This window comes from Papilio xuthus, unplaced genomic scaffold, assembly GCF_000836235.2.
Source record: "Papilio xuthus unplaced genomic scaffold, Pxut_1.1 DF827597.1, whole genome shotgun sequence".
NCBI classification, from domain to species: domain Eukaryota; kingdom Metazoa; phylum Arthropoda; class Insecta; order Lepidoptera; family Papilionidae; genus Papilio; species Papilio xuthus.
The window spans coordinates 639,045-666,923 of NW_013531052.1; the positions used below are offsets into that span (position 1 = coordinate 639,045).

The 27,879-nt window shown below is 33.0% G+C and overlaps 10 protein-coding genes across 11 annotated transcripts in view; 6 read left to right on the plus strand and 4 right to left on the minus strand.

Annotated features, from left to right (window-relative positions):
• Positions 1-274: 274 nt before the first annotated feature.
• Fs(2)Ket (Importin subunit beta Fs(2)Ket) lies at positions 275-5,302 on the plus strand. Of its 2 annotated transcripts, XM_013312934.1 has the most exons (10): positions 275-451; positions 910-1,151; positions 1,227-1,407; positions 1,976-2,235; positions 2,458-2,644; positions 2,766-3,907; positions 3,998-4,168; positions 4,239-4,361; positions 4,447-4,739; positions 4,863-5,302. In XM_013312934.1, coding segments are annotated over exons 1-10 (2,658 nt in total). In that variant the 5' UTR covers positions 275-393; the 3' UTR covers positions 4,864-5,302. The 2 variants fall into 2 exon arrangements, with proteins under 2 accessions (XP_013168388.1, XP_013168387.1); XM_013312933.1 differs by lacking the exon at positions 4,863-5,302 and having other exon boundaries at positions 4,447-4,743.
• A 2,028-nt stretch (positions 5,303-7,330) lies between these two features.
• On the plus strand, positions 7,331-11,047 carry Ahcy (adenosylhomocysteinase). Its single transcript, NM_001312113.1, is given in 5 exon segments — positions 7,331-7,344; positions 7,438-7,482; positions 7,802-7,992; positions 9,544-9,696; positions 9,909-11,047. Coding segments are annotated over 4 exon segments (1,293 nt in total). The 5' UTR covers positions 7,331-7,344; positions 7,438-7,460; the 3' UTR covers positions 10,836-11,047.
• On the minus strand, positions 11,021-12,463 carry mRpL15 (mitochondrial ribosomal protein L15). Its single transcript, XM_013312809.1, has 3 exons — positions 12,262-12,463; positions 11,939-12,093; positions 11,021-11,733 (listed from the first exon to the last, which is right to left on the minus strand). The coding sequence occupies exons 1-3, from the start codon at positions 12,361-12,363 to the stop codon at positions 11,106-11,108; spliced, it is 885 nt and encodes a 294-aa protein (XP_013168263.1). The 5' UTR covers positions 12,364-12,463; the 3' UTR covers positions 11,021-11,105.
• Positions 12,464-12,854: 391 nt separating this feature from the next.
• On the plus strand, positions 12,855-14,974 carry Cog6 (conserved oligomeric Golgi complex subunit 6). The gene has a single exon (XM_013312805.1). The coding sequence runs from the start codon at positions 13,013-13,015 to the stop codon at positions 14,855-14,857; it is 1,845 nt and encodes a 614-aa protein (XP_013168259.1). The 5' UTR covers positions 12,855-13,012; the 3' UTR covers positions 14,858-14,974.
• A 311-nt stretch (positions 14,975-15,285) lies between these two features.
• On the plus strand, positions 15,286-17,674 carry THG (tRNA-histidine guanylyltransferase). The gene is made up of 2 exons (XM_013312808.1): positions 15,286-16,125; positions 16,195-17,674. The coding sequence occupies exons 1-2, from the start codon at positions 15,535-15,537 to the stop codon at positions 16,519-16,521; spliced, it is 918 nt and encodes a 305-aa protein (XP_013168262.1). The 5' UTR covers positions 15,286-15,534; the 3' UTR covers positions 16,522-17,674.
• On the minus strand, positions 17,136-19,368 carry VhaAC39-1 (V-type proton ATPase subunit VhaAC39-1). The gene is given in 4 exon segments (NM_001312122.1): positions 17,136-17,828; positions 18,044-18,298; positions 18,535-19,043; positions 19,205-19,368. Coding segments are annotated over 4 exon segments (1,047 nt in total). The 5' UTR covers positions 19,326-19,368; the 3' UTR covers positions 17,136-17,666.
• Positions 19,369-19,742: 374 nt separating this feature from the next.
• On the plus strand, positions 19,743-20,370 carry LOC106118323 (succinate dehydrogenase assembly factor 4, mitochondrial). The gene is made up of 2 exons (XM_013312960.1): positions 19,743-19,881; positions 19,977-20,370. The coding sequence occupies exons 1-2, from the start codon at positions 19,839-19,841 to the stop codon at positions 20,276-20,278; spliced, it is 345 nt and encodes a 114-aa protein (XP_013168414.1). The 5' UTR covers positions 19,743-19,838; the 3' UTR covers positions 20,279-20,370.
• l(2)37Cb (DEAH-box helicase 16 lethal (2) 37Cb) lies at positions 20,353-23,744 on the minus strand. Its single transcript, XM_013312959.1, has 5 exons — positions 23,201-23,744; positions 22,929-23,065; positions 21,284-22,847; positions 20,721-21,123; positions 20,353-20,602 (listed from the first exon to the last, which is right to left on the minus strand). The coding sequence occupies exons 1-5, from the start codon at positions 23,530-23,532 to the stop codon at positions 20,381-20,383; spliced, it is 2,658 nt and encodes an 885-aa protein (XP_013168413.1). The 5' UTR covers positions 23,533-23,744; the 3' UTR covers positions 20,353-20,380.
• Positions 23,745-23,840: 96 nt separating this feature from the next.
• On the plus strand, positions 23,841-26,129 carry LOC106118162 (WW domain-containing oxidoreductase). The gene is made up of 6 exons (XM_013312724.1): positions 23,841-24,163; positions 24,425-24,566; positions 24,821-25,077; positions 25,156-25,335; positions 25,412-25,679; positions 25,779-26,129. The coding sequence occupies exons 1-6, from the start codon at positions 24,141-24,143 to the stop codon at positions 26,076-26,078; spliced, it is 1,170 nt and encodes a 389-aa protein (XP_013168178.1). The 5' UTR covers positions 23,841-24,140; the 3' UTR covers positions 26,079-26,129.
• A 471-nt stretch (positions 26,130-26,600) lies between these two features.
• mib1 (E3 ubiquitin-protein ligase mind bomb 1) overlaps positions 26,601-27,879 on the minus strand; it is a 123,010-nt gene continuing 121,731 nt past the window's right edge. The window contains exons 16-18 of the mRNA XM_013312647.1: positions 27,663-27,796; positions 27,513-27,620; positions 26,601-27,345 (exon numbers count right to left, since the gene is read on the minus strand). Of these exons, the coding sequence (XP_013168101.1) occupies positions 27,205-27,345; positions 27,513-27,620; positions 27,663-27,796 (383 nt within the window). The 3' untranslated portion in view covers positions 26,601-27,204. The remainder of the gene's footprint in view (positions 27,346-27,512; positions 27,621-27,662; positions 27,797-27,879) is intronic.

The following is a 27,879-nucleotide window of genomic DNA, read 5'->3' on the forward strand; positions in this document are numbered from 1 at the left end:
CGGACAATACTAAATGGATTAAATTATAAAACTGAGTTTTAAGTTTCAATATACAACGTAAAGAAGAATGGGACGGAAGGAAGATCTGTTTCTATAGTGTGATACAACTGTGATTGCATATTTCGCACTATAATTTCTGTAAAACGATGTCTTATTTAATTATATTCATCTTTAACGTATGTAATATACAAGTATCAAATATTATTGGAAGGACTTTTTAACAAAAAAAAACCGATAAGAACAAGTGTCACTATCTTATTTTAATAAAAAAGTTATAGCCTCTTGTCTTTGGTCCACATTTTATGAGTGTTCCGTCGTGTGCCGGTTTCCACTTTCTTCTGTTAAACGAATTCAATCTAGTTGTAAGTTAAGAAAAAAAAATAATAACTAACCATGCTCGCGGAAACGACATTATCACTTATACAAATATTAGAAAAGACTATATCACCAGGTAAGCTAAAACATGTTTCCTTTCTATAGCATGGCGTTTCATTTTATTGTCAACGGACATTTCGCACGTAGCATGTAACCGCTTTTCATTCTATACTCTCATTATTAAATTATCATAAAACCGTGCGTAGAGTTAAAGATTTAAATTACTAATAAATCATTGAATATTATTATCAATGAGATATTTGATTCGCTGCAATTCTTACTATGACATTTACTTCTGACAATTTGGAAAGAAATTTCTAGCGTATTTAAAATCTATTACAAATGTTGGAAAACACATTTTTCACGATAATGTGGATAATATTTATCTCTGCTATCAACGTTAATAATGTTCGTCCTAAATCTTATCGGCGTGTTGCCTTTGTTTCATTGTGATTTTGGTTATGACAATATTAGTTGTTTTTCAATGACCTTTGAATGTTTTTGTTATTTATGAAGGCACTATGTGAATTACAGATCGAAATGAATTGGAAGCTGCAGAAAAATATCTTGACCATGCAGCCGTCACAAACTTCACCACCTTTATTAAGATGTTGTCAGATGTCCTGGCACAAGGAGGGAATAGCCAGGTGGCGCGAATGGCTGCAGGACTTCAATTAAAAAACCATCTCACATCCAAAGACCCTGTTTTAAAGCAACAGTATCATCAGCGATGGCTTGTGCTGCCTGAAGATATAAGATTATACATAAAGAAAAATGTAAATAATTCTTATTCTAAGTTTTTTTTATTTATAACTTGACCTAAGTTTTAAAACATTTATCTTTTTGTTTAGATTTTAACAGCAATTGGAACAGAAAACAGCAGACCCAGTTCAGCAGCGCAGTGTGTTGCATATGTGGCAGTAGCAGAGCTTCCAGTGGGTCAGTGGAATGACCTCATACCCATGCTAGTAGAAAATGTTGTCAATGCTCAATCTACAGAATTAAAAAAGGAAGCCACACTAGAAGCCATTGGTAAGTGTTATTAACATGTCATTTAGAGAGAATTGCTTAGTTGCTCTTTGTCATAAAATGAAGCTTACAAAATCTTATAAGATATGCTAGTATTGGTACAAATCATAGAAATGTTGCAGCTTTTGAGTGGAAAAGTAAGGTTAGTCAGGGAAAAGTCATTTAACTCCCTCAAATATTGTATAACAATTAAACCCATTCTAGTTGGAGTTTTAATTAGAAATTCATCACTGCTAAGAACTATGGGTAGTCAGTTTAGACTAGTGCATATTTTGCATGTGAGCAGGACCTAGACTCATTCCAGCCAACCCAACTCATGACAGTAAATACATTTAGTAAGGCTAGTATTGCGCCAGTACACTGGCATAGTGTCGGATTTTCTTCCTAACTCATCATCATCAGCCCACTACACGTCCCCACCGAGGGGCTCGGAGCCTACCCTAAGTTAAGGGTGATAGTTCCTAACTATAGATAGTTATTAATAATTGTATAGAAATAAGAGAATTGTAAATGTTACTTAATTTCATGTTGATCCCTAACAACTAACATTTGTAATATAATTGACTTCTAGGCTATATCTGTCAGGAAATTGATGCAGAAGTATTGACGGAACAAAGTAATCCAATTTTAACTGCAATTATCCATGGTATGAGAACCACTGAGCCCAGTAACCATGTCAGGCTTGCTGCAACTCAGGCCCTGTTAAACTCATTAGAATTTACTAAAGCTAATTTTGAAAAGGAAGTTGAAAGAAATTTCATTATGGAAGTAGTTTGTGAAGCTACACAATCAAGTGACATGAGAATTAGTGTTGCAGCTTTACAATGTTTAGTAAGTATTTCATTTAAAAAAAAATAGAAGTAAAGGAATTCAGGAATAGTTTTTTTCTCATAAAATATTGAAGTGTTTGTTTTTATACTTTGATAGTATATGTAGTGGTTATAAAATTAATTATTTATTGTAAAAAAAAAACTAAAAACAACCCAAGAATTAATTTCAATTTCAAAATTGAATTTAGATTGCCTACATTTTTAATATTAAAATACTTTTCAGGTTAAAATTCTTTCTCTCTATTACCAATTCATGGAACCATACATGGGTCAAGCACTTTTCCCCATTACTTTGGAAGCAATGAAATCTGATATAGATGAAATTGCACTTCAAGGTATTGAGTTTTGGTCCAATGTGAGTGATGAAGAAATAGATCTTGCAATTGAAGAGGCAGAGGCGGCAGAAGCAGGTAAATAGTTTACCAAATAACTTTGACTTTAAACTAGAAACTTGAAAAGCAGTTGAGTTATAAAACTTTTATGTCCACAACTTTGCTTTACAGATTGACATATTAGATTTTTATTTTACAGGACGCCCCCCAGTGAGAACATCAAGATTTTATGCCCGAGGAGCTTTACAATATTTAGCACCAATACTTATGCAAAAGTTGACTAAACAAGATGATTCTGATGATGAATTAGAATGGAATCCTTCAAAGGCTGCATCCGTATGTTTAATGCTTCTTTCCAATTGCTGTGAAGATGAAATTGTACCACATGTTTTGCCATTCATCAACTCAAACATTAAGAGCGATAATTGGCGATACAGAGATGCTGCTTTGATGGCATTTGGCTCAATATTAGGTGGCTTAGAAGCAACCACTCTTAAACCATTAGTTGAAAATGCAATGCCAACTCTTATTCAAGCTATGTATGATTCAAGTGTTGCTGTAAGAGACACGGCTGCGTGGACTTTTGGACGGATCTGTGAAATTGTTCCCGAAGCTGCTATAAATGACACCTATCTGAAACCACTTTTAGAAAGTCTTGTCAATGGTTTGAAGGCTGAGCCGCGTGTCGCTGCAAATGTCTGCTGGGCCTTCACTGGCTTAGCCGAAGCGGCTTACGAAGCAGCAGACAGTGGGGATGACAAGCAACCTCAGACTTATTGCATGTCCACCTTCTTTGATTTTATTATTGAACGTCTTCTAGAGACAACGGATCGCCAAGACGCTGCACAGCATAACTTAAGATCTGCTGCTTATGAAGCATTGATGGAGATGGTCAAAAACTCACCTGCTGATTGCTATGTGACCGTTCAAAAGACGACAATGGTGATACTGGAAAGATTGCAACAAGTTTTACAAATGGAGAATCACATTTCTAGTCAAGCTGATCGCTCTCAATTTAATGATCTACAAAGTCTTTTGTGCGCGACTCTGCAGTCCGTATTGCGCAAGGTGACACCAGAAGACGCGCCTCAGATATCTGACGCTATTATGACAGCTTTATTGACCATGTTTGCCGGCAATGCTGGTAAAGCCGGCGGCGTGCAAGAAGATGCCCTCATGGCAGTTTCCACTTTAGTTGAGGTGTTGGGAGAGGGCTTCTTGAAATACATGGACGCTTTCAAACAATATTTATATGTTGGTCTTAAAAATCATCAAGAATATCAAGTTTGCATAGCAGCAGTTGGTCTTACTGGCGACATTTGCCGCGCTTTAAAGAGCAAGGTAAGTTTTTAAAATTATTATTAATAAATAATGTAATGATCAATATTACATAGCAATTTTATATAAATTAATAAATACACAATTTTACAGGTGCTGCCATATTGTGATGAAATTATTTATCTTTTATTAGAGAATCTTGGCGACCCTTCCATTCACCGTTCTGTGAAACCTCAAATATTATCTGTATTTGGTGATATTGCTCTGAGTGTGGGTCCAGATTTTGCTAAATATTTCGATGTTGTAATGCAAATGTTGCTGCAGGTAAATCATGGGAAATTACTAGCTTATTTGTTTATAATTTAGTAAATGCTAACTCAGTACAATTTTACAGGCCAGCAATGCTCAAGTGGATCGTAATGATTATGATATGGTTGAATATTTAGGTGAGTTGCGTGAGAGTGTCTTGGAAGCTTACACGGGAATAATTCAAGGACTGAAGGGTTCTACAGGAGAGGTAAGCATTTTGTATCAACATATTTTAAGGTCAATTTTTGAGTCAAATAAAAACTTATAAAATTTTAATACTCAATAATTTTCAGGTTCGGTCTGATGTGGCTCTAGTGGAACCACACGTGCCGGCCATTGTGAACTTTATGCGGTTGGTGGCGTCCGAGCCCGAGAGGACGGATGGGCACATGTCTGTGATAGCGGGGCTGACAGGGGACCTGTGCACGGTGTTCGGGCTGCGGGTGCTGCCGCTGCTGGAGACTCCGGTGCTGCTAGAGCTGCTCAAGTCGGCGCGACTTTCTCGCACGCCGCGCACCAAGACCCTTGCGACCTGGGCCACCAAGGAGATCCGCAAACTCAAGCTGCAAATGCCTCTTTCTAGCTGGTAATTTATTTTTTATTTCTAATTCTAAAAATTTTTCAAAATATAATCAGATAAGTCCAACACTGGTCACTATTCATTATATATTTGAAAATTATAAAAATATAAATATTTATTTCTTTCCAGATTTGGAACAATGAAAATCGTCACTTATTTAAAGAGGTTAACTTACTGCTGGTAAACTCAAGTGTTGGGAGGTCATATTATGTCATTATTTGTAAGTCGTTTGGTGCATTTGCTTCTATAATTCAAGCAATATGAGAATTTAAATTATATTACGATATTTCAATTTAAATATATCATTACATTAAATTTAATATGAAAAAGATTTTTTAAGTTATATTGTATAAATTTTGGTGTATTGTGATTGTTATTTATATACATGAGTTGTTACCAGTGCTTCTTCAATTAGTTTTAGCTATTTTATATAACGTTTATGCGAGGGTAAATTAATTACGTAAGTTGTCAAGTTGAAGCATTGCACCTAACGCAGCATTCTGAATACTGTATGTATGCCTCACCATTATCTTTCCGTAATATTCTTAATAAAGTCAAAGCATTTTTTCCTATTTGGTATTAGTAGATACAGACAGTGGCTGTGGTATCTTACTTATGTGACACTATTGTGATTAATGAAAGTGGGCCAGTATGATAGTGGATGGATGTTATTATAAGGCATGCACATATGCAAGGGACTGTGAATTTTATAAATTATTATTATTACGTTTTGTAAGGCGTATGAAAGGACGAATGCAGGGAATGAATGATTTAGTGATGTGAGTGAATGATTATCACAGATATTTTATAAATTTAGGCATGTGTCAATCTTTTGAGGGTTGGTATAATGTATAAGGTTCCGTCAACTTTATTCGAGCGAGATAGAAGGACGCCATATTGGTGTAAATTACTTTAACCATCATAAGTCTTATATAAAATAAAAATTATATATTATCTATTGTAATTATTATTTTACGTTAATCTTCTTTTGTTTATTGATGGTATTTTTATTGTATAACGAATTTTGAAATTTTTGAGTTTAATTTTACAATATATTGAAGTGAAAGTGTTTCCTAATGGTCTTGTGATGGTTAAAGTGATCCCTGCCTTCTCATCCAGCTTCGTATAATTTGTACATATGTAATTAAAAAGAAACTTTTACTTTACATTGTTAATCTATCGTGGCATTTTAATATTAACCACGGAATTTAGTATTTACCTATAACTGTCCATAAAAAAAGCAGAGGATGCAAATATTATGAAATTTAATATGAATCTCAGGTGAAATTTGTGATTTGTACAACTTATCATTTTACAATTTCAGATTAATAGTACAATTTTATCTTTTACAAGGTGCCTAATAAAATCGTATGAAGTCATATCAATTAAGACTGCCGTGGATTAAAATGTTATCGAAATTTATACACCATAAGCCAACTTAGATGTGCTCAGTGAGTTCAATGCATTACTGATTTTGAGATTAACGAAAAAAAATGACAATAACTTTTCTTTCTAAACGGTGTTGCTCTTTTTCAATATCTATACCTAACGAGTGCCTTTAACTTTGACTATTTTTTGTTATGTGATTTTATTGATGTTTAATGTTCTTACCTTACGTTCTACTACTATTATGGCAACACCCAAAGTAACGAAAAAATCGTTATGCCATATTTAAACGCATTAAACCTGGTATATAATTTGTAGAGTGTCTGCTAGTCTGTGAGCATCACTGACAGGGATGATGTTTGCGAGAATTATGTAAGATTTTTTATGAGGAGTGTGTAGTCAAGCAAGTTTATGTTACAATTCAATTTGCATGTATGAAGTAATCAGTTGAGTCGCAGTTCTCATATTTCGTACTTATGTCAAGGATGATAGGAGAATGTGTGAGGACTAGTGCCATGCCGTGAAAGGTTCTGATGTAGAATCATAGGCATTGAGTCGATGCATACCACCCACTTTTCCTGCGCAAATGAATATTAATTGAAAAAAATTATTTTGTTACATTTTTATTTCTTTTTGTTATGCCTATGACTACTATTCTGTAACTGTTCTAATGTAATAAAACATTTTAAAGTTAAGTGAAGTTTTATTGCATCACACACATCTCAGCCTGCACACTTGTTGAACTCTTGAGACGTTCAACTGGAAAACCCTAAAGTACTTATGCAAATTGGCGGAAGGAGATGAGGAGAATGAAGTTGACCTGAAGACTATCTGTAGTTAAGTTTGATCTTATTGTAGCAGCCAAATGTCATCATCGTAACATACAAAATCCGCCTTAATTGGAAATCAAGGAAGGAGAATCAAATGAAAATAAATTACGTGTCGAACGTTATTTTCTCATGACTGTACACTATAAATAAATTGATCTTTATATCTTACATGTCCGTCTTTGTTTGCTCGATTTCATACTTGCTTTCTGTTGCTTCCTTTGATTATACGGATATTACTTAATCTGTCAATCTTAATTTTTGATATCAATATTGAATCTGTATCTGTCATTCAGCTCACCAGAGCGCACTCTTCTCAATCTCATCTGTGATCTGTCATTTTACTTGAAATTCTGCTCCGTGCGGTCGAGGTTTGCCGCGTTGCTGTATTATTTTATGTAGGTTTTTTTTATTGTGTGGCAATATAAAGACAAGTTATTGATAAAATGTACAAAAACTTTTTATTTTATCCAACAGTTTTTTGTTTACAGATTTAACACAATAAAAGAAAAAAATGAAGCCGCCGTACAAAATAGGTAAAAAAGTCAATTAATTTCAAATTTATATTGTAACGTAATATGTAGCTATAAACCACGTACGTTTTAATACTTTTCTGCAAATTTTAACTTTGTATTTAGCATTAAAAACGCCTATCAATCATATAGGTTATCTTACTTCCCATGTGTCGGACATGCCAACAATAACAAAGATTACACCATATTAATGGGTATTACCGATATGCATTAAGAAGAACTGATTCAGATAGTATATTGTCGATATTATCGATTATCGTCAGTCATAATATGATTTAAAGTTATCTTAAATACTAGTTTTAATGCAATGCTATTTTTTTAGCTAACTTAAGTCTGGCTGAGTTGGGTCGCAATGAAATTATGCTGGCAGAAAAAGAGATGCCAGGTCTTATGGCGTGTCGCCGCAAGTACGCCCCTGGTCAAATTCTCAAAGGTGCCAGAATTGCTGGGAGCCTTCACATGACAGTACAGACTGCTGTGCTAATAGAAACTTTGATTGAATTAGGAGCAGAAGTAAGTCTATTAAATATATCTTTTTTATTTCATTTTATTGAGTAATAATAACTATGGTATTACATTTTGCTTCACAACAATTATATGATAAGGTATAAAAAATTATATTATAAGAAGTTATATAACTAAAGGATTGACCTTTTAAGAGATCTAAAATAGTTGACCCTTTTTTTAAATAATGTCTTAATCTAATTTAGATTTATTAACATAGCTAATATTTTTTTTAAAACTTTTATCTGAAACATGTATTTCTAAAAGGTTTTTGATTTTTTTTTTACTTGAATAGTAATACAGAAATACAAACTTGGTATCAAAATATAAAAAGATCTTGCACATCTTTGTAACAAGTACTGATAAACAATAGAAAAATCTATATTATCTTTTCTGAGCATATCTTTTTAGATAAGATTTAAATAGGCTAAGATATCTACAAAATGATATGCCTATACAGTGTCTTTTGTTACATCTATTATTGATTGATTAAAATTTCGAAAAAAAAGTTACTGGTTTTGAAAAAAAAAAGGTAAATTAAAGTCTTATAAAAATAAATAAAAAATTAAAATCTTATCTTTGGTCAAGTGAAATCTACCAAAGGCTATGTTTATCCTTTGGTAGATTTCAATCCAGCCAATAATACAAAAATGCATATTGGAAAATGGTATATTGCCTTGATAACATTAAAATGTATATTCTAAGTATAATTTTTCAAATTGATTGTTGTTGCTTATCAAAATATGTTCAAGAAATCCAATAAAAGAACTTGCATCATTTGATATCAATATACATCTGAATTTATCAGCAAAGATAATTTGTCGGAAACAACCTTTATCTCTTTAAAGATAAGCGAGTTTTCAATTGATATTAATGTCTTCTGATTTCATAATAAATTCTCAGTTTATCAAGTTACACATTTAAAAAGTAATATCTCTCATTTGTATATTAATATCATTGACGCATGTTTTTTAAACAATCATCATATGAAAACACTCCTTATCTGTTATGATAATTTTGTTGAACTTACATGAGGTTATCAGCCAACTTTAATCTGAAACAGTGATGCAATATTTAAATCAACGCATAGAAATTCTATTTTGAAAACATAAATGAGAAACATGTTTTGTGATTTTGCTCATCTGTTATTTTGTTGTGTGAAAATTTGTGCATACTAAGACACTATGATATGCTATGAACTATATTATAGGGTCTTAGTTTATGTTTATAATTAACTAGATTTCGCACACGACTTTGGCCATCTGAAAATAAGAAACTATTCGTTAGCAGCCTATGTGTTTTTCCAGACTAGATTGTACATCTAAGCCAAATTTCAGTGAGATTCATGTAGCCCTTCTGAAGATACCTTCTAACAAACATCCATCCATTGTTCCTAAAATTCACATTTATAATATTAGTATGAAGTAAGATATAGTATTAATGCTGAATACCATTTACCATTGAAAACAGTTAAAAGATTCCTCATTAGAACACTTTAAACTTTAACTTTAAAATAAGTCAGCATGTAGAATAGTCATATTTATTTTAATTTTATTATAGGTTCAATGGTCAAGCAGCAATATATACAGCACACAAGATGAAGCTGCAGCCGCCCTTGTGGCCCGAGGAATACCTATTTACGCCTGGAAAGGTGAAACTGAAGAAGAATACACCTGGTGTATCGAACAGACTCTCATCTTTGCTGATGGCAAAGTAAGTAGTGAAAATCACTTCATATCTTAATTTTTAATGAAAATATCTTTAAAACATTAATTCATTTAAAATATTGAAATTAGTGCACTTAAAATCAAATCAGAGTAATTATTGCGACACTGTTGAAGCTACATAATAAGGAAGTAATAATTTTCTATTAACAGACACCCACTTTTATAATTTTGAAATAATTTGTATTTTATCTTTTTCAGCCACTTAATATGATATTAGATGATGGTGGAGACTTGACTAACTTAGTACACAAGAAGTACCCACATCTCTTAGAAAATGTTAAAGGTATTTCTGAAGAAACAACTACAGGTGTACACAATTTGTACAAAATGTTCCGTGAGGGACACTTGAAAGTTCCAGCAATAAATGTCAATGATTCAGTGACAAAGAGCAAATTTGATAACCTTTATGGGTGCAGGGAATCCTTATTGGATGGTATCAAGAGAGCAACTGATATAATGATTGCAGGAAAAGTATGTGTCGTGGCTGGGTATGGTGATGTCGGTAAGGGCTGCGCACAAGCTTTTAAAGGTTTCGGTGGTAGGGTTATTGTCACTGAAATAGACCCGATTAATGCTCTCCAAGCAGCTATGGAAGGCTTCCAAGTGACTACAATGGAAGAAGCCTCTGAAGTAGGCCAAATATTTGTCACCACTACAGGAAATATAGATATTATTTCCAAGGAACATTTCTTAAGAATGAAAGATGATGCAATCGTTTGTAACATTGGGCACTTTGATTGTGAAGTGGATGTTGCTTGGTTGGACAGTAATGCCAAAAAAGTAAATATTAAGCCTCAAGTAGATCGCTATGAATTGGAAAATGGAAACCACATTATTGTACTTGCTGCTGGGCGTCTTGTCAACTTAGGTTGTGCCACTGGACATTCCTCATTTGTCATGTCCAACTCTTTTACCAATCAAGTTTTGGCACAAATTGAGTTGTGGACAAAGCACAATGCTTATCCTATTGGAGTACACACTTTGCCTAAAAAGTTAGATGAGGAAGTAGCTGCACTTCATTTGGAACATCTTGGTGTGAAACTTACTAAACTAACACCCAAGCAGGCCAAATATATTGGTGTACCTGCTGAAGGACCATTCAAACCTGATCACTACAGATATTAATTCTGTGATAACTCTGGATAAAAGTAAACACCAAACTATTTTTCTGAAATATTTTGTGAAACATATATAATATACAACACAATATTACTTGTAAGTTACAAGACAGTTAGCACTGTATGTGTGATTTTATATATTACCTGTTGAACATAAAAGCAATAAAACATCTTTTCAGTTCTCATTTTTTACTTAAGACAATTTCTTAAATATTGTTTTGCCTATGATACACATTCAATAAACAAGTCAGTAATACTAGAAGTTCTTTTATTTAAATTATGATGAATAAAACCTTAATAATTCTTTATCTGTAGGTTTTAGGATACATTTATCTTTCAGATTCACTACCCATCCAGGTTCCAACCCATAGAAAATCTGACGAGGATCTTTCCTTTCACACAGCATTTCATAAAATGAGTCATTTTCTACTTGTGGCAATTCATATCCATATTTTTGTGACAATTTTAGTCTTTCTTGTGATATTTTCTCTGGATCAGCTAAATACCCTCTAGTCTCAGCACTTGTGTAATATTCAATGACGTCTGGGGGAGGTATCATCCTCCTTGGAATGGCTGCTCCAGTTTTGAAAAAGTGTTTTGGATTTTTCAACAGAAATAGACTATGAGGGTCATAATATGCAGTAGTTATAACTCCACCATTCCTCTCAACAGCAGCAATCACTTGTTCACTTGCCCATTGCACTTCAATATTAATTTTTGCTGCAAAAATATCTGCACCCTCATCTGTCAAGTTTATACCAAACTGTTTCTGCTCCGGATAAAAATTGTATAATCCTGATTTTATAATACTTGCAAGATCAACAGGAACTGACACATCAATTCTATCTGTGTCAATTAAACTCTGTAGTTGCAATAATGACAGCGGTGGATATTCTCTTCTATGACTGAAATAATTAACAAATATTGCATTAAATCATGTTGTAACAGACTCAACCCTAACTGGATAATACATATTAAATCACAGAGTTCATATTTCTTTCATGACAATGATGTTTTGCTAAAACACTTGTTTTAAAATATATTATTTTTTTAAGGAAACAATTTGTATGTAGGGATGCTCTGATTTGTGTCTCCCTAAAGTATACTTACTGATGTCCTCTGTAGTATGGTTCTTGGGGCATACGAAGATAAAAAGGATTGTTTCCTGTTTCATATCCCAATCTCATATAATTTTGTCTTTGACCTGATCCTTTATTTCCTGCACCATGTTTGTCTCCGCCGTGTTGACCTCGTCCTCGTTTTTGCTACGGAAATGAAGCGATTTAATAATTACTAATAAACCTGTGTATCTCCTAATTACAAGAGCAATAACACAAGTCTATTTGAAAATCTGTGGGTAAGGGGTAGGCTTATATATATCTTTAAAATATTTTCAATGCAAAAAACTAAAATATACTGGCAAATATCCTTACTGTAACTTTTGAACCTGGGTTATCGCGTATATTACCGACAGAAATTCGGGGTAACGATCTTAATATTGACAAGGATTTCTCCGTTATTTGTCGAGAACCCATGGCCCCAATTCAAAATAACTTATTTCTTTTATGTACTTAATGATATATTTTTGAATAACTTTTAGGTTATGTACAATTAGAGCTGAATAGTAAATGTCAAAGTCAATTTCAATTATTTTTTAATTTTATGTCTTGGTAACATAGACCTTTAGGTCATAATCAATTTCAATTGTGACGAATGCCAAAGAGTAGATATAAAATTTGTGTTTAAAACTGGTTTAAGTACACTCTACCCAAACGGTTTTTTACAAAATCCTTTACGAATATTGTAAAGTAAATGAATAATATTTTTGCTTTGTTTACAATTTGTTGGAAGGTCACGTTTCATAGATTCTAAAAGTCTGATTATCAGTATTCCTTAAATGAATCCTTTCGAGTCACTACTAATTCTTTAATTTATTCTTTGATTAAAGTGCTCTTAAAAGTTGCCTGTTACCAGGCCATAAAATTAAAAAAAGTTGTCAACTTGTTAATGCTGTCAAGCTGTCAACTTGATAAGGATAAAACTTTTTGAGGAATATTATTATTGTTAAAATTGAAATGCAGTGATTGATTAGTTGAGTTTTTATCTTTTCTCCGGTGTTTCTTTACTGCTAATTTTTGCTATTATAATAATAGAAGAAGTTATAAAAAGTGTAACGAAATAAAAATGGATTCGTTTTATAACAATCCGATTAGACAGAAAATAAATAAAATATTCGATAGTCACCTAATAACAGATGATAGTGAAGCCTTATACACAGTGTCGGGTTTGTGCTCAGCAAACTCAGCATACACAAGAAGAATTTTGGTTAATGAAATTGAAAAAAGAGACTTGTTGGTTAACAAAGCAGTCCTAGTTGAATATAACAAAGTTAGAGAAAAGCTACAATGCTTGTTAAATTCGATTTCTTCTTTGGATGTTGCCGTTTCTGACATGTCTAATAGACTTCAAGAGTCTAAAACAAAAACTCATCATATAATTACACAAACTACTAAATTAAAAGAAGAGAGAAAGAAAACCAAGAAGAAACTCTTATGGGTGGACGCATTTGTCAAGGAATTTCAAATAGCACCGGAACAAATTAAAATTCTGTATAATGTTACACCTCTTACACTTGATTTCTTTAATACATTGTCACAGATAGAAAAGTTATATGAAAATTGCAAATTACTTGTAAAATATTGGTATCAAACACCTGCTTTTGAAATAATGGAGATGATTGGGCTTCAACAAGAAGTAGCAATTGAAAAATTATACCACTGGACTATTGGAGCTTGTCTCCTTGTTGATTCACCAAATAATGCTTTAGTACCTAAAGCATTGGGTAAGTTTGAAAACAGACAGGTTCTATTTTGTAACATAATTGATGAATATTGTAATGCTAGAAAAGCAACTGTTGTGCAATTATTTATTGATGTCCTTACTAAAGGCAACAATGGTTCAAAGCCAATAGAATTCTATGCAAATGAAACGACAAGGTACATCGGAGATATATTAGCATGGGTGTATCAGATAATACCTGTTGAAAAAGATAATCTTTGCACATTATTAAAATATTGTACTATGCCTGATAAAGATGAGAAAATCACAACTGCATTGACAAACATTATGGAAGCTTTATGCCCTTTGCTTAAAGTTAGAGCTGAACTTATATTAACACCAGATAAGGATGCTCTAGTTTTATGGTCAATTACCAATTTAATGTTATACTATAAGAATATTATACAGACTATAATAACTAAAGGTCATTTAATTGACACTTTTGATGAATTGATAAAAAAAAGCCAGGACATATTTCTTGTAACTCTAGATAACAGAGTACAAAAAGAATTGAGTCATGGTGTGAAAGCTCCTCCTCTAGATTTAAATCCATCTGTAGTTGTGACTGATTTGATTAGTTTTCTCAGAGATTTGATGAATTTGTCTAACAATGTTGTAACTACTGATAAAAGAATCATTATAACACATATATTAGATCCACTGTTGCATGCAATTAATGAAACTGCTTGCCATTTAAGTTCTACAGATATGTCGGTTTATATGTTGAACTGTATTTATCATATACAGTGTACATTATCTTTGTATACTATTCTGGACGAATATAATGAAAGGCTGCAGGCACAATCCGAGGCGCAAATAGACACTCTAACATCAGAACAAGCTAGCTTCCTTGTTGCCAATTTGAACATGGGACCAATGTACACAATTTTACAGGAAAAGATCAGTGGTCCCCTTTCTGCCATACCTGGTATGGACACATCAACACTAAAAACATTTTTAAATAAATTTGATATGTTCTTAGTAACACCTGATGTGTACATTTTACCACAGCTAAATTTGCTCATAAGTCATAATCACAAATCTGTTATTAAGAAAAGAGCTTTTGAAGTGATTTTTGCAATATATGAACAATTATACAAAGCCATACATGACCCGGCCAATAGTTATGTGGATCCACAAGGAATAGTTCGCAGAACTCCTGAGGAGGTTAAGAAATTTCTTATGAATTAATGTATAAGAAGACCATATTTTTTAACTTATTTATTTCAGAGCCAATCAGTTTATATTTTCATTTTATGTATTTATCTTATTCTTTTGTCCCATAAAATATCATGTTTGTTGCTGCTAAGATGTGATTTTAAGATCTTTAAAATAAGAGCTTAAAATTTAAATATTGTAATGAATTTAACATCAAATTGTTGCGATTTCAAAAGAATTCTTATGTTCACCTATAATAAATTCTATAAATGTATGTAAACACTTAAAGTTATTGTTTAAATAAGGATTGTAGTAAATATTATGTATTTCTACTATTTAACAACATAAAAATTGTTTAGTTTTTAGAAATTGTTTACCTTAATGTTAAATTCAATAAGTTGTCTTCACTTAGATTAAGATTATGGGTAATTTATTTTAATACATATTTAAGAAATAAAAAAATTATTTAATGTTTTAATTAAAATTAAGGACAAGGGCATGTTTATGATGATAGTTACGATTAACGTTGTCAGTTTGTGGAAATTAGACTTGGCTTAAAGGTTTCGTAGCCATGCCATAAAAATATCTTTCACAATACCTCCATGTTATTTTTGACATTGACTTTGACAATTGTGCCTGGCAAGGACCAGGCGGGAAAGAAAAGGGACCTCTCACCTTTCTTCTTGTAAACAAACTTTAAGATACCATTTATGTTACTTAAAGCAGAGTCGTTATTTTATAAAATCCTTGAAACGAAAAGATTCCTACGAATTACCAAAATGGCTAAAAGCTCCTTTGAATATGTGAAAAAGTTTGAACTGGACGATACATTATTACCAAACACCTGGATAGTTGTGAGACTTGACGGCAAATGTTTTCATAAATTTGCTGACGACCACAACTTCAAAAAGCCGAACGATTTAAGAGCATTGAAGTTAATGAACTATGCTGCCTTTTCTGTGATGCGAGATTTTAGTGATTTGTTAATGGGATTTGGACAAAGTGACGAGTATTCTTTTGTTTTTAAGAAAGACTGTAATTTGTATAAAAGACGTGCTGCTAAACTTTTGACTACAATTACTAGCAAATTTTCAACTTCATATACTTATTATTGGAATAAGTTTCTTGCAGACCAACAATTATTATATCCCCCTTCATTTGATGGCCGGATTGTATTGTATCCCAATGAAGACACCTTGATTGACTACATGAAATGGCGACAAGCAGATGTTCATATAAACAATTTATATAATACTACATTTTGGACGTTAGTTCAAGAAGGCAAACTAAGCCCTACACAGGCAAGTTTTAACTGTTATGTTATAACCTTAAATAAAGGTCATTCTTTTAATTTTTATATTTTGTTTCAGGCAGAGAAAAGGTTATGTGGAACAGTCTCAGCTGATAAAAATGAAATATTGTTTAAAGAGTTTAATATAAATTATAACAATGAATTAGAAATATTTAAAAGGGGAACACTTTTGTTTAGAAAGAATATAAACATTGATGAGTCAAATAAATGTTCTACAGTAATAGTAGATGTTCATGATGACATGTTGAAGGATAGTTTTTGGAAAGATCATAAAGATTTATTCACAATAAAATCTAAGCAACATTTTATTTACAATGGACCAATGACAGAAATAATTAGTGCACAATTACATGGCAGAAAATCTGTAATACCAGAAACAACATAATAAATTAAAGATTTATTAAAAAAAAATTATACCATATACTGTTTTTACCTATATTTTACACAAAATTGATTGTTGACTCATTTACATGACATCAATATTTAAGTTTATGAACCTTTAATCTTATATCAACTTATTCTTTTCCCATGGTATTTAACCGTTGGGTGAGTGTACTTTGTATGGAAAAAGGAATTTTGTTGACTGTATTTTTGCTTGTTATTCAACCTTATATTAACTTTAGAACTGCGAAATCAACACAGTCACACTTCCATGCCAAAATCACAACAATTTAAATAAAATTTGTTACACAAATAGTCTAGAGCCTGAGAAAGGAAATAGGCTTCTCTTTAATGTGAAAAAAGAGATAAAAGGGGGATGAATGGAGGGAGAAAGTTGTATGGAGGTATTGTAAAATTACATCACAAAATAGGAGATGAGAGTTTGTATATAAATATGCAAGGTTTATATGAATGTACCCAAAGATAGTATTTCATGTGGGCGAAATTGCAGGCGTTGGTTGTAGGACATATTGGAAAAAGGCACTTAACAGCGGACAATACTTAAATAAAAGACAATTTTTTAAACATTTTTTATTTTATCTAATACAATAATACATGATGCTAACATTAATAAAACTCTTCTAATATAATGTGGTGTTTGTAATTTACAGACTAAAAATAAAACAGCAAATTTGCCTTGTTCAAAATTTAAATGAATATTTAAACAAATTACTTGTCTATGAAACAATTAAATGTTTTACAGTACATACTCAAAAATAAATTAGAAATATAATACAGGTTTAATGCAATTAAGCAAAATAGAAGACAATAACAAAATCAAGATTAATTATATTAAATAGGAAATCTATAATAATTTGTAGTATTAGCTATTTTGATTATTCAATGTCGCCCACTTTTAATATATTGCACACATAAGTGTGCCATGGAATGCTTGAATATATTTTAGATTAAATCAATTTTTAACATTTATAGAAATTTATGCATTCTATGTTTGGTTTACATTTATTTCTTAAATACTGTGTAAATTCTGCTCTGTATATCTATTTAACAATTTGAACTGGAATTGTCATAACACATACAACATTATTTACATTGCAAGGTTGCTTGAATATAAAGCTTTTACATTGTTTAGAAAATGGGAATATAGTTATCAATTTTAGCACGGTGCTTTTGGGCGACACATTCGCTTATCCACACAATGTTCCTGCATTCCTGCTCCTTCAGCTTGAGGTAAGAATAGAAAACTCCAAAGTGGAATTGTTGCAAAAATGCATGCACATTTAGGCTGACCTGAAATAAAGTTAATAGAATCAGTAATTATTGAATTTCTTCATTAGATCATATATTTTGTTTTTTACTGCAACTACGATGCCAATTAAATAAAAAAAAAATTATAAATTAAAACTTTTACATTTTTTAAATTAAATTTGACCAATAAAGGCAAAACAGTGTATTTTTTTCTGTTTAATATTGAATACATTACTAGAGGGTAAATTCGAAATTACCTCATGCTCAAAGAATTTATCTTCCAAAGTCTTGTCACCAACATTGCTGCCAGCACCTTCGAAAAGGGCAGCATACTCAGCATAATATTCAGCAACAGCTTTAACTTGCTCATAGTCATCAGCCCTGGCAAGTGCAGCTAAACCATCAGGGTTGAGTTTACCACAGCGAGGGTACAACTTTGCACGATCATCTTTAGACAGCTCAGTTCCAAATGAGTTGATAGTAATGATAATAGCACGACGATCAGCTTCAAACTGTGAAAAACATGTAAATTATGTTTCTAAAAATAGATTTAGAAACAAAGATTTTCTATTACAATTACAAACCACAACAACCATCTAACCTAATTACTTTCTATGTCGAAAATCACTGTTTTGTACATGTACTTTAAAAAGCTTTAGATGATGGCACTTATGATGACTTAGTGTGTGTGTAAATAAGTACAATCAATTTTTATCCCATTAGATTTGTGTAAAATTTTTTTACTTACAGCCAAAATTTCACACATAACATCAGCAGTAGAGCCCCCGATTTGCTTGCAGAATTCATAGAAAGCTTCCAAATAAGCTTTGTACAGGGTGTTGCGGATAATTTCAATGTTCATCTCATCAAGGTCCTGCTCACTAATGCAGTCTACAAAGAACGGAGCCAGGGGAGTGTCCACCAACACCGCATTGTACAACTCAGCCGGGGTGGCGGCTACGTGAATAGCTTCCATCTGCTCAAACGATCCCAAGGGGTGGCATTTAGGGATCAATTCAGAAATAGGTCTCTGGTGCAGAGTACCAGTAATCAAAAGTATGATATTGTCAATCATATAACTGTAAGTAATGAAGTCCAAGAACGTAGATAGTGGCTCCACTGAATGGTTTCTCAAGTGTTGGAATTCAATGACAAGTTTTTCACGAAGCTTGTCATCGATAGTGGATACTGACAAGGGGCTAGGTTCATTGGCCAAAAATGTGCCATAATCAGTTCCCTGCAAGTGAAGCTTTAAATCTGCAAGAAACATATACTGTTTAGAAAATTGTGGATTTTCTATAGTCTAAAGATTTGTTAATGATTGTTAATTAAGTTAAAGTTTAACATCGTAGTTAGATTACTACAAGATTGGGCAAGAAAGGTGTATATTGTAAAAATAAGACATTACGATACTTTACCTTCCAATGTTTCGCACTGCACCAAGTTCAAGTAATCGGATTGCTTCAAAATCCCGCACTTGAACCCGCGACACAACCCCTCTAAATACCCGGCGTCAATATTGAAAATGCACCCCTTCATTTTGATATAAACTTCTTTCCAATTCTTTTGGTATGTAGAAGTTTAATCGATCAAGAATGCAAAGATCGAGGGGAAGATGAAAACTTGTGTGAACAAAATTGATCATATGATATTTCCATAGATGAACATCAACCATAGACAATATTTTTTTATTCTGACAACTTCGATACTCGATGGACTGAAAAAAAAACTATACAACAATTTAAAAGAGCTGCTTTAGGGCCTGAGAGCATTATATGGTAATTGAGGGTTTATACCCTAACTCTAAAGCAACTTGTTATCCATATATAATATTTGGAGCAAAACCTAGCCAAAAATGCCTTTATATTTCTTACACTGGCACATAATACGTGAATGTTAAAATGGAACGCTTCCAAATGACATTGTCAAGTTTTAAGAGTTCCATTTCAAATTTGATTCTGACATTTCATTTGACGTTGTTGTCATAAACTGTAAATATTTCGCAACTGATTTAGAATAACAATACACTTGTGTGTTTCTGAATTCCTTACTATGATATCTATTAGGGCACTAGCCTTGCGTGGTATTATGGGAGGTAAGTACATATACCTGTACAAAGTATCTGCACCAGACAGAAAAATTTGCTTAAAAAATATCAATTGTAAACTTAGAAAAAATCTTTTTTTTCAGATGAAGCTTGTATGATAATGCAATTATGTAAACATTCCCATGATTCCAAGGTTGAGGAAGATGATGCATCAGCAAGAGCTGAATCTAAACGTATGGCAGAATTTCGGAAGAAGTTAAGAGAGACTACTCCTATCAAAGATCTTGGTGAACAGCCATTTACAAATCCAGCAAACCAAGAGAATGCTTTGCCACCATGGCCCAATGATACGAACCCCCATACTGGGGAGATTGGTGGACCTCGAGGACCAGAACCAACTCGGTATGGAGACTGGGAGAGGAAAGGCAGAGTGTCTGATTTTTGAATACATCTAGCATTAGCTAAAATTGTTATTAACAAATATAGCATTATTATTTATTTCAAAAATGGTTAATTAAAATTAGAGAGTTAATTTTGTCACAGACTTTTATTTACTTGCTGATTTTCCTAAAGTTTTTGGCATTTTTTTATTTGTTGAATCCTCCAACTCATTTGATTTATAATAATGTGGTGCTACTTCCAGTAACCATTTACTTTCTATTTCAGTAACTTGTCTCATAAATTCTTTTGATGTAAAAACTAGTTCATGATAAATAACCCATCTCGGTAACTCTTCAAATAAAGCACTGTTTGGATGTATCATTACAGTCTGCAAAAATAAAACAATAAGAGTTAAAATAAATTCAGGGAATCTACAATCTAAAAAATAAAACTTTAATATCTTTTTAAATTCAATAATTCATACAAGAAATTATATAAACACTTACTTGATTATGTTTAACAGTTTTGTAATGTCCACCTTTAGAAAATTTTGCTATGTGATAAAAATATCCAGCCGTAATTGCCTTTCTGATGTTTGTGTCATCTGATATACTTGAAACCATATCAATTTCAACTCTTTCCATCAATCCCACAAGTTGTTCTCGAACATCTCGAGCTCTTTTCATAGATCTGTATTGTATGAAGTTTTCATAACACCATTGCACTGAATAATCAGAGCCCACCCATTGATTATATACATTCATTAGTGTCAAATGATCTCCATTTCTATGAAAAAAGTTCTTTCTAGCTGTATCTGCATGAATTATTTTATCCTTAGGTCGATAAAAAACTGAGCTGTTAACTGACAGCATAGCAGCAATGCTTACAACATCTTCTGAACATTTATATCTGAAATGATGAAATAAAATATAGTAGGAACATTGACTTTGATATCCATTTGATGAATGTAAGTTTAACTAAATATGAAATGACAGGTTTCTTTAGTATCAACATTTTATACACAAAATCTTTCAAAATAATTTACTTATACAAAATTATTGTAACTTACTTTTCACTAGCTAATAGCATTTTAGCTAGCATAGGATCAGTGGGAAACTCAGCCATTCTTCGGCCAGCCTTAGTTAATTCTCCATGGTGATTAAGTGCTCCAAGTGCATACAGTTGTTCCAAAGCTAGAACTAATGTCTCATGGGGAGGAGGATCCAAGAAATCAAAATGAATAAGGTCATTGATTCCTAATGCTTTTAAAGTAAGAACAGCATTTCCTAAATTAATCCTCTGGATTTCTGGGACAGTATTATCTTCAAGTTCATACTTATATGCCCATGCAGTATAAAGTCTGAAGCATTTACCCGGTGCCACTCTTCCTGCTCTGCCAGCTCTTTGATTAGCTGATGCTTTAGATATTGGAACTACCATTAAACTCTCCATGCCAGTTTTGGAATTAAAATTGTTTTGTTTTGCAAATCCTGGATCAATTACATATATAATATTGTCAATCGTAAGTGATGTTTCAGCTATATTTGTAGCTAACACAACTTTACGGGCTCCCTCTGGAGTTGGTTCAAAGATTTTTGCTTGCATATCACTTGGTAGGTTTGCATATACTGGTAATATTAACAGTTCCTTAATCTTCTTTCCTAATCTTTTAGTTCTGTCCTGTAACATTTCTACACATGTCTCAATTTCTTCTTGACCTGTGAGAAAGACCAGTATATCTCCTAATGGCTGAGTGGCATGTATTTGCAGAATAGACACTACACTGGCATCTACATAATCAGCTTCTGGAGCTTTGGTGTAATAAATATCAACTGGAAACCTTCTTCCTGGGATACGAAAAATTGGCGCTTCATCAAAAAAGTTTGAGAACTTCTCAGCATCTAATGTCGCACTAGATATAAGTAATTTTAAATCAGGTCTAAATCTAGTGATGTCTTTTACCAAACCAAATAAAATGTCAGTATGCAAAGTACGTTCATGAGCTTCATCAATTATCATAACACTGTAAGAAGCTAAGTCTGGCTCTGATAGAAACTCTCTATGTAGTGTTCCATCCGTCATATATTTAATAACAGTTCTATCAGATGTACAATCTTCAAACCGAATGCTGTATCCAACTTCATTTCCAAGCTTGACATTCATTTCTTGAGCAACTCTTGCTGCTACTGACATGGCAGCAACTCTTCTTGGTTGTGTACATCCAATTTTTTTCCCATCTTCTGTAAATCCAGCTTCATGTAAATATTGTGGAATCTGAGTTGTTTTACCTGATCCTGTCTCACCTTCTACTATTAGTATTTGATAATTTTTAATAGCTTCAATCAAAGAGTCTCTGAAAGGATAAACTGGAAGAGATTTTTTAGTTTCTTCAATTGTCATACGTATCTTTTGATATTCAGATTTCTCTTCATCTTCTTTCTTCTCCTTGTTACCTTCCAATTGGAGTGCTTGAATAAAATCAATTTGTTCATCGAGCAAGAGTTCATACTCGTCTTGTGCTTTTGCATCTTTTGCTCCAAATTTAAAGAATGCAGATTTTATTTGTTCTTGCTCCCACTTTCGTTGTTCTGAATGTGGTAGTTTTTCATTTTCATCGACTTCAATATACTCACCTGAAAAAGATGATTTTACATCTGACTAAAACTATTAAGATAAATAAGTTGAAAGGAATATTATCATTAATTAACACTAACCTTTTTCACCTTTACCCAAATCTCTAGGCATATGATATCTTTGTACATTTTCCAACTCTCTTGCTTTCTCATGCTCCTTGGCTAATTGTAATATGGTTTTCTTGTGTTCTCTCTCCTTCTTCTCCTTTTCTGTTAAACTGAAATTTAATTATGTGACTTAAAAAGATTGCACACACATTATTAGGAAATTGTGTATTATCTAGAATAATGGTATTAAATGTTTTTTTTTTAATAAATCTTTCTCAAAAGTTAAGATCAGGTATAATACTTACACACTTTCATCAAACAGATATTCATCATCAGCTATGTCTGCTTCTAACTCTAAAACTTTATCTTCTTTTCTCTTCTCCAAATATTTTCGGCGAGATTGAACTCTGAGTTTTGGTAGTATTTTGTTCCTGTCGTCCGCTTCCAATTTAAAGCGTTTGGCCGCTTCTTCATAAGATCGTTTACTTGTAGACTCTGTTACTTTTTTAACCTTTTCTTCATCGCGTTTCTTTAATCTCTTTGCAAACTCATCTCGTTCTTTAATGTCCTTTTTCCGCTGTTCTTCTGCGCTATCAGAATCCGATGACGAGTGCTGTCGCTTTCCACGTTTGTCCATCGTGAAAATGTTTATTTACGCCTAGTTTTAAAATTTCAAAACCATTCAAAAATGTGATTCGTCAGTTTTAATCATTATATTCAGTGTCGGGGTATTAAAGTAATTTAGAACGACTTAAACGAATATAAATTTACATTTCTTCCCACTTTCCCACATTGTTTACACGAATTTACTTTGTTTGACATCAATCATTGTCATTCATATTCCTTCAAGTTTTTGACATTAACATCCAGACATAAATATTGACATCTAATTTTTTTTTGAATATATTTATGGTTCGTGGTTCTAATACATGGCTTTCTGCCTGACGATTGGTCAAAAATGTGTTGTCTTTTACGTCTAATCGCTAAGAGCAAGAAACAGATATGAAAATGAAAATAAGTTTCAAGTACTGATTTTAATATTAATAATTAGCTTTTAAAATGGCTAAAATTTACGCTAAAAACTATACTGGCAATTGATGAGTTAAGAAGAGGATGTAATTGTGAAGTATTTTAAACACAATTTAATGCCAACGACAATTTAAATTAAAAGCAAATCGAATAAGTCAACATCTTAGTTATATTTATTTAAATTATTATAATATTGTAATTTGTCTTATTTAAGAAATGTTCTTCACTAATATTTCTAGGTAAGGGAAATGTACATTTATCACACAGTAAAAGAGAAACCATTTTAATTAACTCTCTAGGGTTAAATCATAATTCTATCATAAGTATAATATCGTTTGTGTGCATGTCCTGATTATGTTTTTGTAGGTTTTACTTCATTTTAGCTAATTTAAATACTCGCTCGGTTTACCACTTTGCTCCTAGTCCTAATCCAAATCGTGAAATCGTAATTCAAAAATAAAATGTAACGGTTAAAACTATAGAAATTCTTTGTTTTATAGAAAGGTTACTGTAATAAGTCGGATACATATAAGACATGTCACCAACATACCATTGTGGAGAAACGAAGTCCTGGAAAATGCTTTAAAATTTATACAGAAAAATGTGGAGTTTGTACGGATACACGGACCAACTGCTGACGAGGTAGTTTATGGTTGGTCTATTCAAATAAAAAAAATATTTGAAAAGGCTTACAATATCTTTATATAATATTTAAATCATATGGAATAAAGAGCCAGACTACATTTTGATGTTTAACGTGTTGCATAAGTTGACATAATATTTTATATTCATATAAATTATCGACCATTCGGCAACTTCATAGTACTATTAAAATTGTCTTTGACAGCAATTCCGGTTCTCTGTAATATCTTATTGGAATATTTCTTACATTTCAGGTAACAAGAGATGTTAATTTGACAGATAAAACATGTCTAATAACTGGAGCAAACAGTGGGATCGGTTTAGAAGTAACTAAATGTTTGCTTGCGCGCGGCTGTAAAGTTTTGATGGCATGTCGAAACACTTATGCTGCAAATATTGCAGTAAAAAATATCCCGTGCGAAAAAGCAAACCAAATAAATATCCATGAAGTCAATCTCACTTCGCTTGCATCTGTTAAAAACTTATCTGACAATCTTCAGAAAGAACACAAGTAATTTGATACTTTATAAAAATATTAAACCCGATTAAACATTTAAGAAATATGATGACCCTTACAATTTGTTCTCAGAAATATTGATATCGTTATTTTGAACGCAGCTGTGTTTGGAATTCCATGGACCCTTACTGAAGACGGCTTAGAAACTGCTTTCCAAGTTAATTATCTAAGTCAATATTACTTATTGATGAATATTGAAAATATTCTTGCACCTAACGCACGTGTTGTTTTTACCTCTTCAGAATCCCACAGGTTTTTTGCATGTTTTTATTATTTATACGTAGATTTATCACAACGTTCACTTCACTTTAAATTTTAACATTTACAGAAATATAAATTGGAGCACGCCAAAGATTTTGGCGCCAAGTTTGGAACATCTTTCGATTCCAAAGGAAGAGTATACATCTATCAGAGCGTACAACATATCGAAGTTATGTTCCATTTTGGCGATGCACTATTTGGGGTATCGTTGGTTAAATACAGAAAAAACTGTTTTTTGTGCTCACCCCGGCTCTTTTATCAAGACGAGGTTATGTCGCAATTGGTGGGTTTACGAAGCACTTTACACGACAATGTTACCATTCTCAAAAACCATTGTAAGTCAAAATGTTTACATATTACTGCATATTTGTATATTTTAGGTCAATTGATATTGATATTATTGTAGTTTACTATAATACAATTTTTTTGAGCAGCGTCAAGCCGCGAGCACGATATTGTACTGCGCGACATCGCCGGAGCTGAGCGGCGTGTCGGCGCAGTACTTCAAGGACTGTCAGCGCTGCGAGGAGAGCGACCTCGCCTGTGACATGCACCTCGCCTTTAAAATCAACGAAATCACGCGGGAAATTCTGCGCGAGCGCGCGCCCGCCTTCACTGACACACACAGAGTGCTCGACAAGCCGACCACCACCGCACCCACAGATCTAGACAAAGCGCAACGAGTTAAGGAAAACGTTGAACACGGCCCTCTTATATCCAGTTACACTCATTAATTTATTTTTTATTCATACGTTTGCGAAGTGCGGTTTTCGGTTGCAATTTTAATTTTGTTAGTAGTTAATAAATAAAATATTTCATTCAATATAACACTTTTATTTCGAATATTGAAGCATTTAAATAGAATAGTGTAAATTAACGTGTAATCAAAAGAAAACATTAACATAACTATTATATACTTATTCTATTTCGACGTTTCTCCGCCTGGATAACCGATAGAGAAAAATTCAGACACTTTTCAGTGAATAATATTATACTAGGATAAAAATTATAAATAATTTTATTGAGTATATTAATCACGATATAACATTTGTAATCTATAATGTTTTTGTGTCACCGTAGTTTTTCACATTCCAAAACATTCATAAAATACTCTTTATGTTTATTATGTTGGCAATAATATAAAATCAAAGATTAAATTTTAAAAGTGAAATCTTTATTCAGATTTTTTTCACTTTTGATAGTATTGTTATTCGATAATATTGTGATATTTTGATAGAAAAATGAGTGAGTTGAAATGTTGAGAATGTTTCATATATGCAAACTCGGAGTAACATCAATATTAAGTAAAAAGTATAATAAATGCTATACTCGAGTAAAACTGAGAACATAGATTTGGAATTAACATCAACTTGAACGTGATTGATGTAATTGTTAGATAAAGGATAATCCGAGTGTAGCAAAGACTCCCTTATATAAGTAATCAACGAAAACATTAAAATGTACGCACGTTATATTTCTATATAGCTGTAATAATAAAGCCAAGAGATTACACATAATAAATGCTTAAAATACATTTCTAATAAGAATTCATTTGTATATAATCAAATCTGGTTTTTTAAATGCTTTTCCATCAGAACATTTTTTAATTGTTTTTGTAAACAAAACCAGATCTGATTATGTACGGTACAATTGTAATATAAATTGCCACAAAGTCTCTAATGTAAATTAACCGTGCGTTTCTGAGACCAACATTTCTGTTTAAAATATATTGATATCTCTGATGTTTCAAAGATAATGACAGCGATGACGACGTGTTATACATATATTTTAGTCTCAGAAACCAACGGTTAATGAGAGAAATCTGAAGGGGTCTAAGTAGCCAGTGGTGAGTGAGGAGCGCTAGTAGAGCAGGATACGTTTCTCGACGTGCTTGCGGCAGATGGGGCAGACGGCGATGCGGTCGCCGCACATCTGACACATGCCGTGCCCGCACAGGAAGATCATGTTCTTCAGCCGGTCCAGGCAGATGGGGCACATCGTCTGCAAACAAATGTTTATCACAATTACCACCACATCGTCATAAACATACTTTAATCGGCGGTAGAAAACCTTGTGTCATGCTTGCTTATTGATTTATTTTATCCTCTATCATTGAATATTATGGTAGGAGCAAGTGTAAGTCGACAGTTAGTGGTATGGTATTGTACCTGTTCTTTGATGTCTTGGAGTTGCTGTTGCAGTTTTTGTACGTCGGCGGGGGGTTGTGCGGGGTGTGCGGGGGGCGCGGCCGGTGCGGGGAGTGCGGCAGGGGTGACGGTGGGCGCGGGGGGCGCGGGGGTCGCGGCGGCGGCGGCGGCGGTGGCGGCGGCAGCGGCGGCGGGCAGGGCGGAGCGCAACCCGTTGTTCATGTGGTGCGGCGCGGCCTGCGTGGGCGCCGGTTGGCCCTTGTTCACTTGAACTTGTGCCAAATTGCTGCTGCTCTCCTTTTCCACTGTGATTGAGTGAAGGTAAACACATAAATATTTGTACAATTTCCAAGTCAATTGAAGGATATGTACGTATGAAATGTAAACT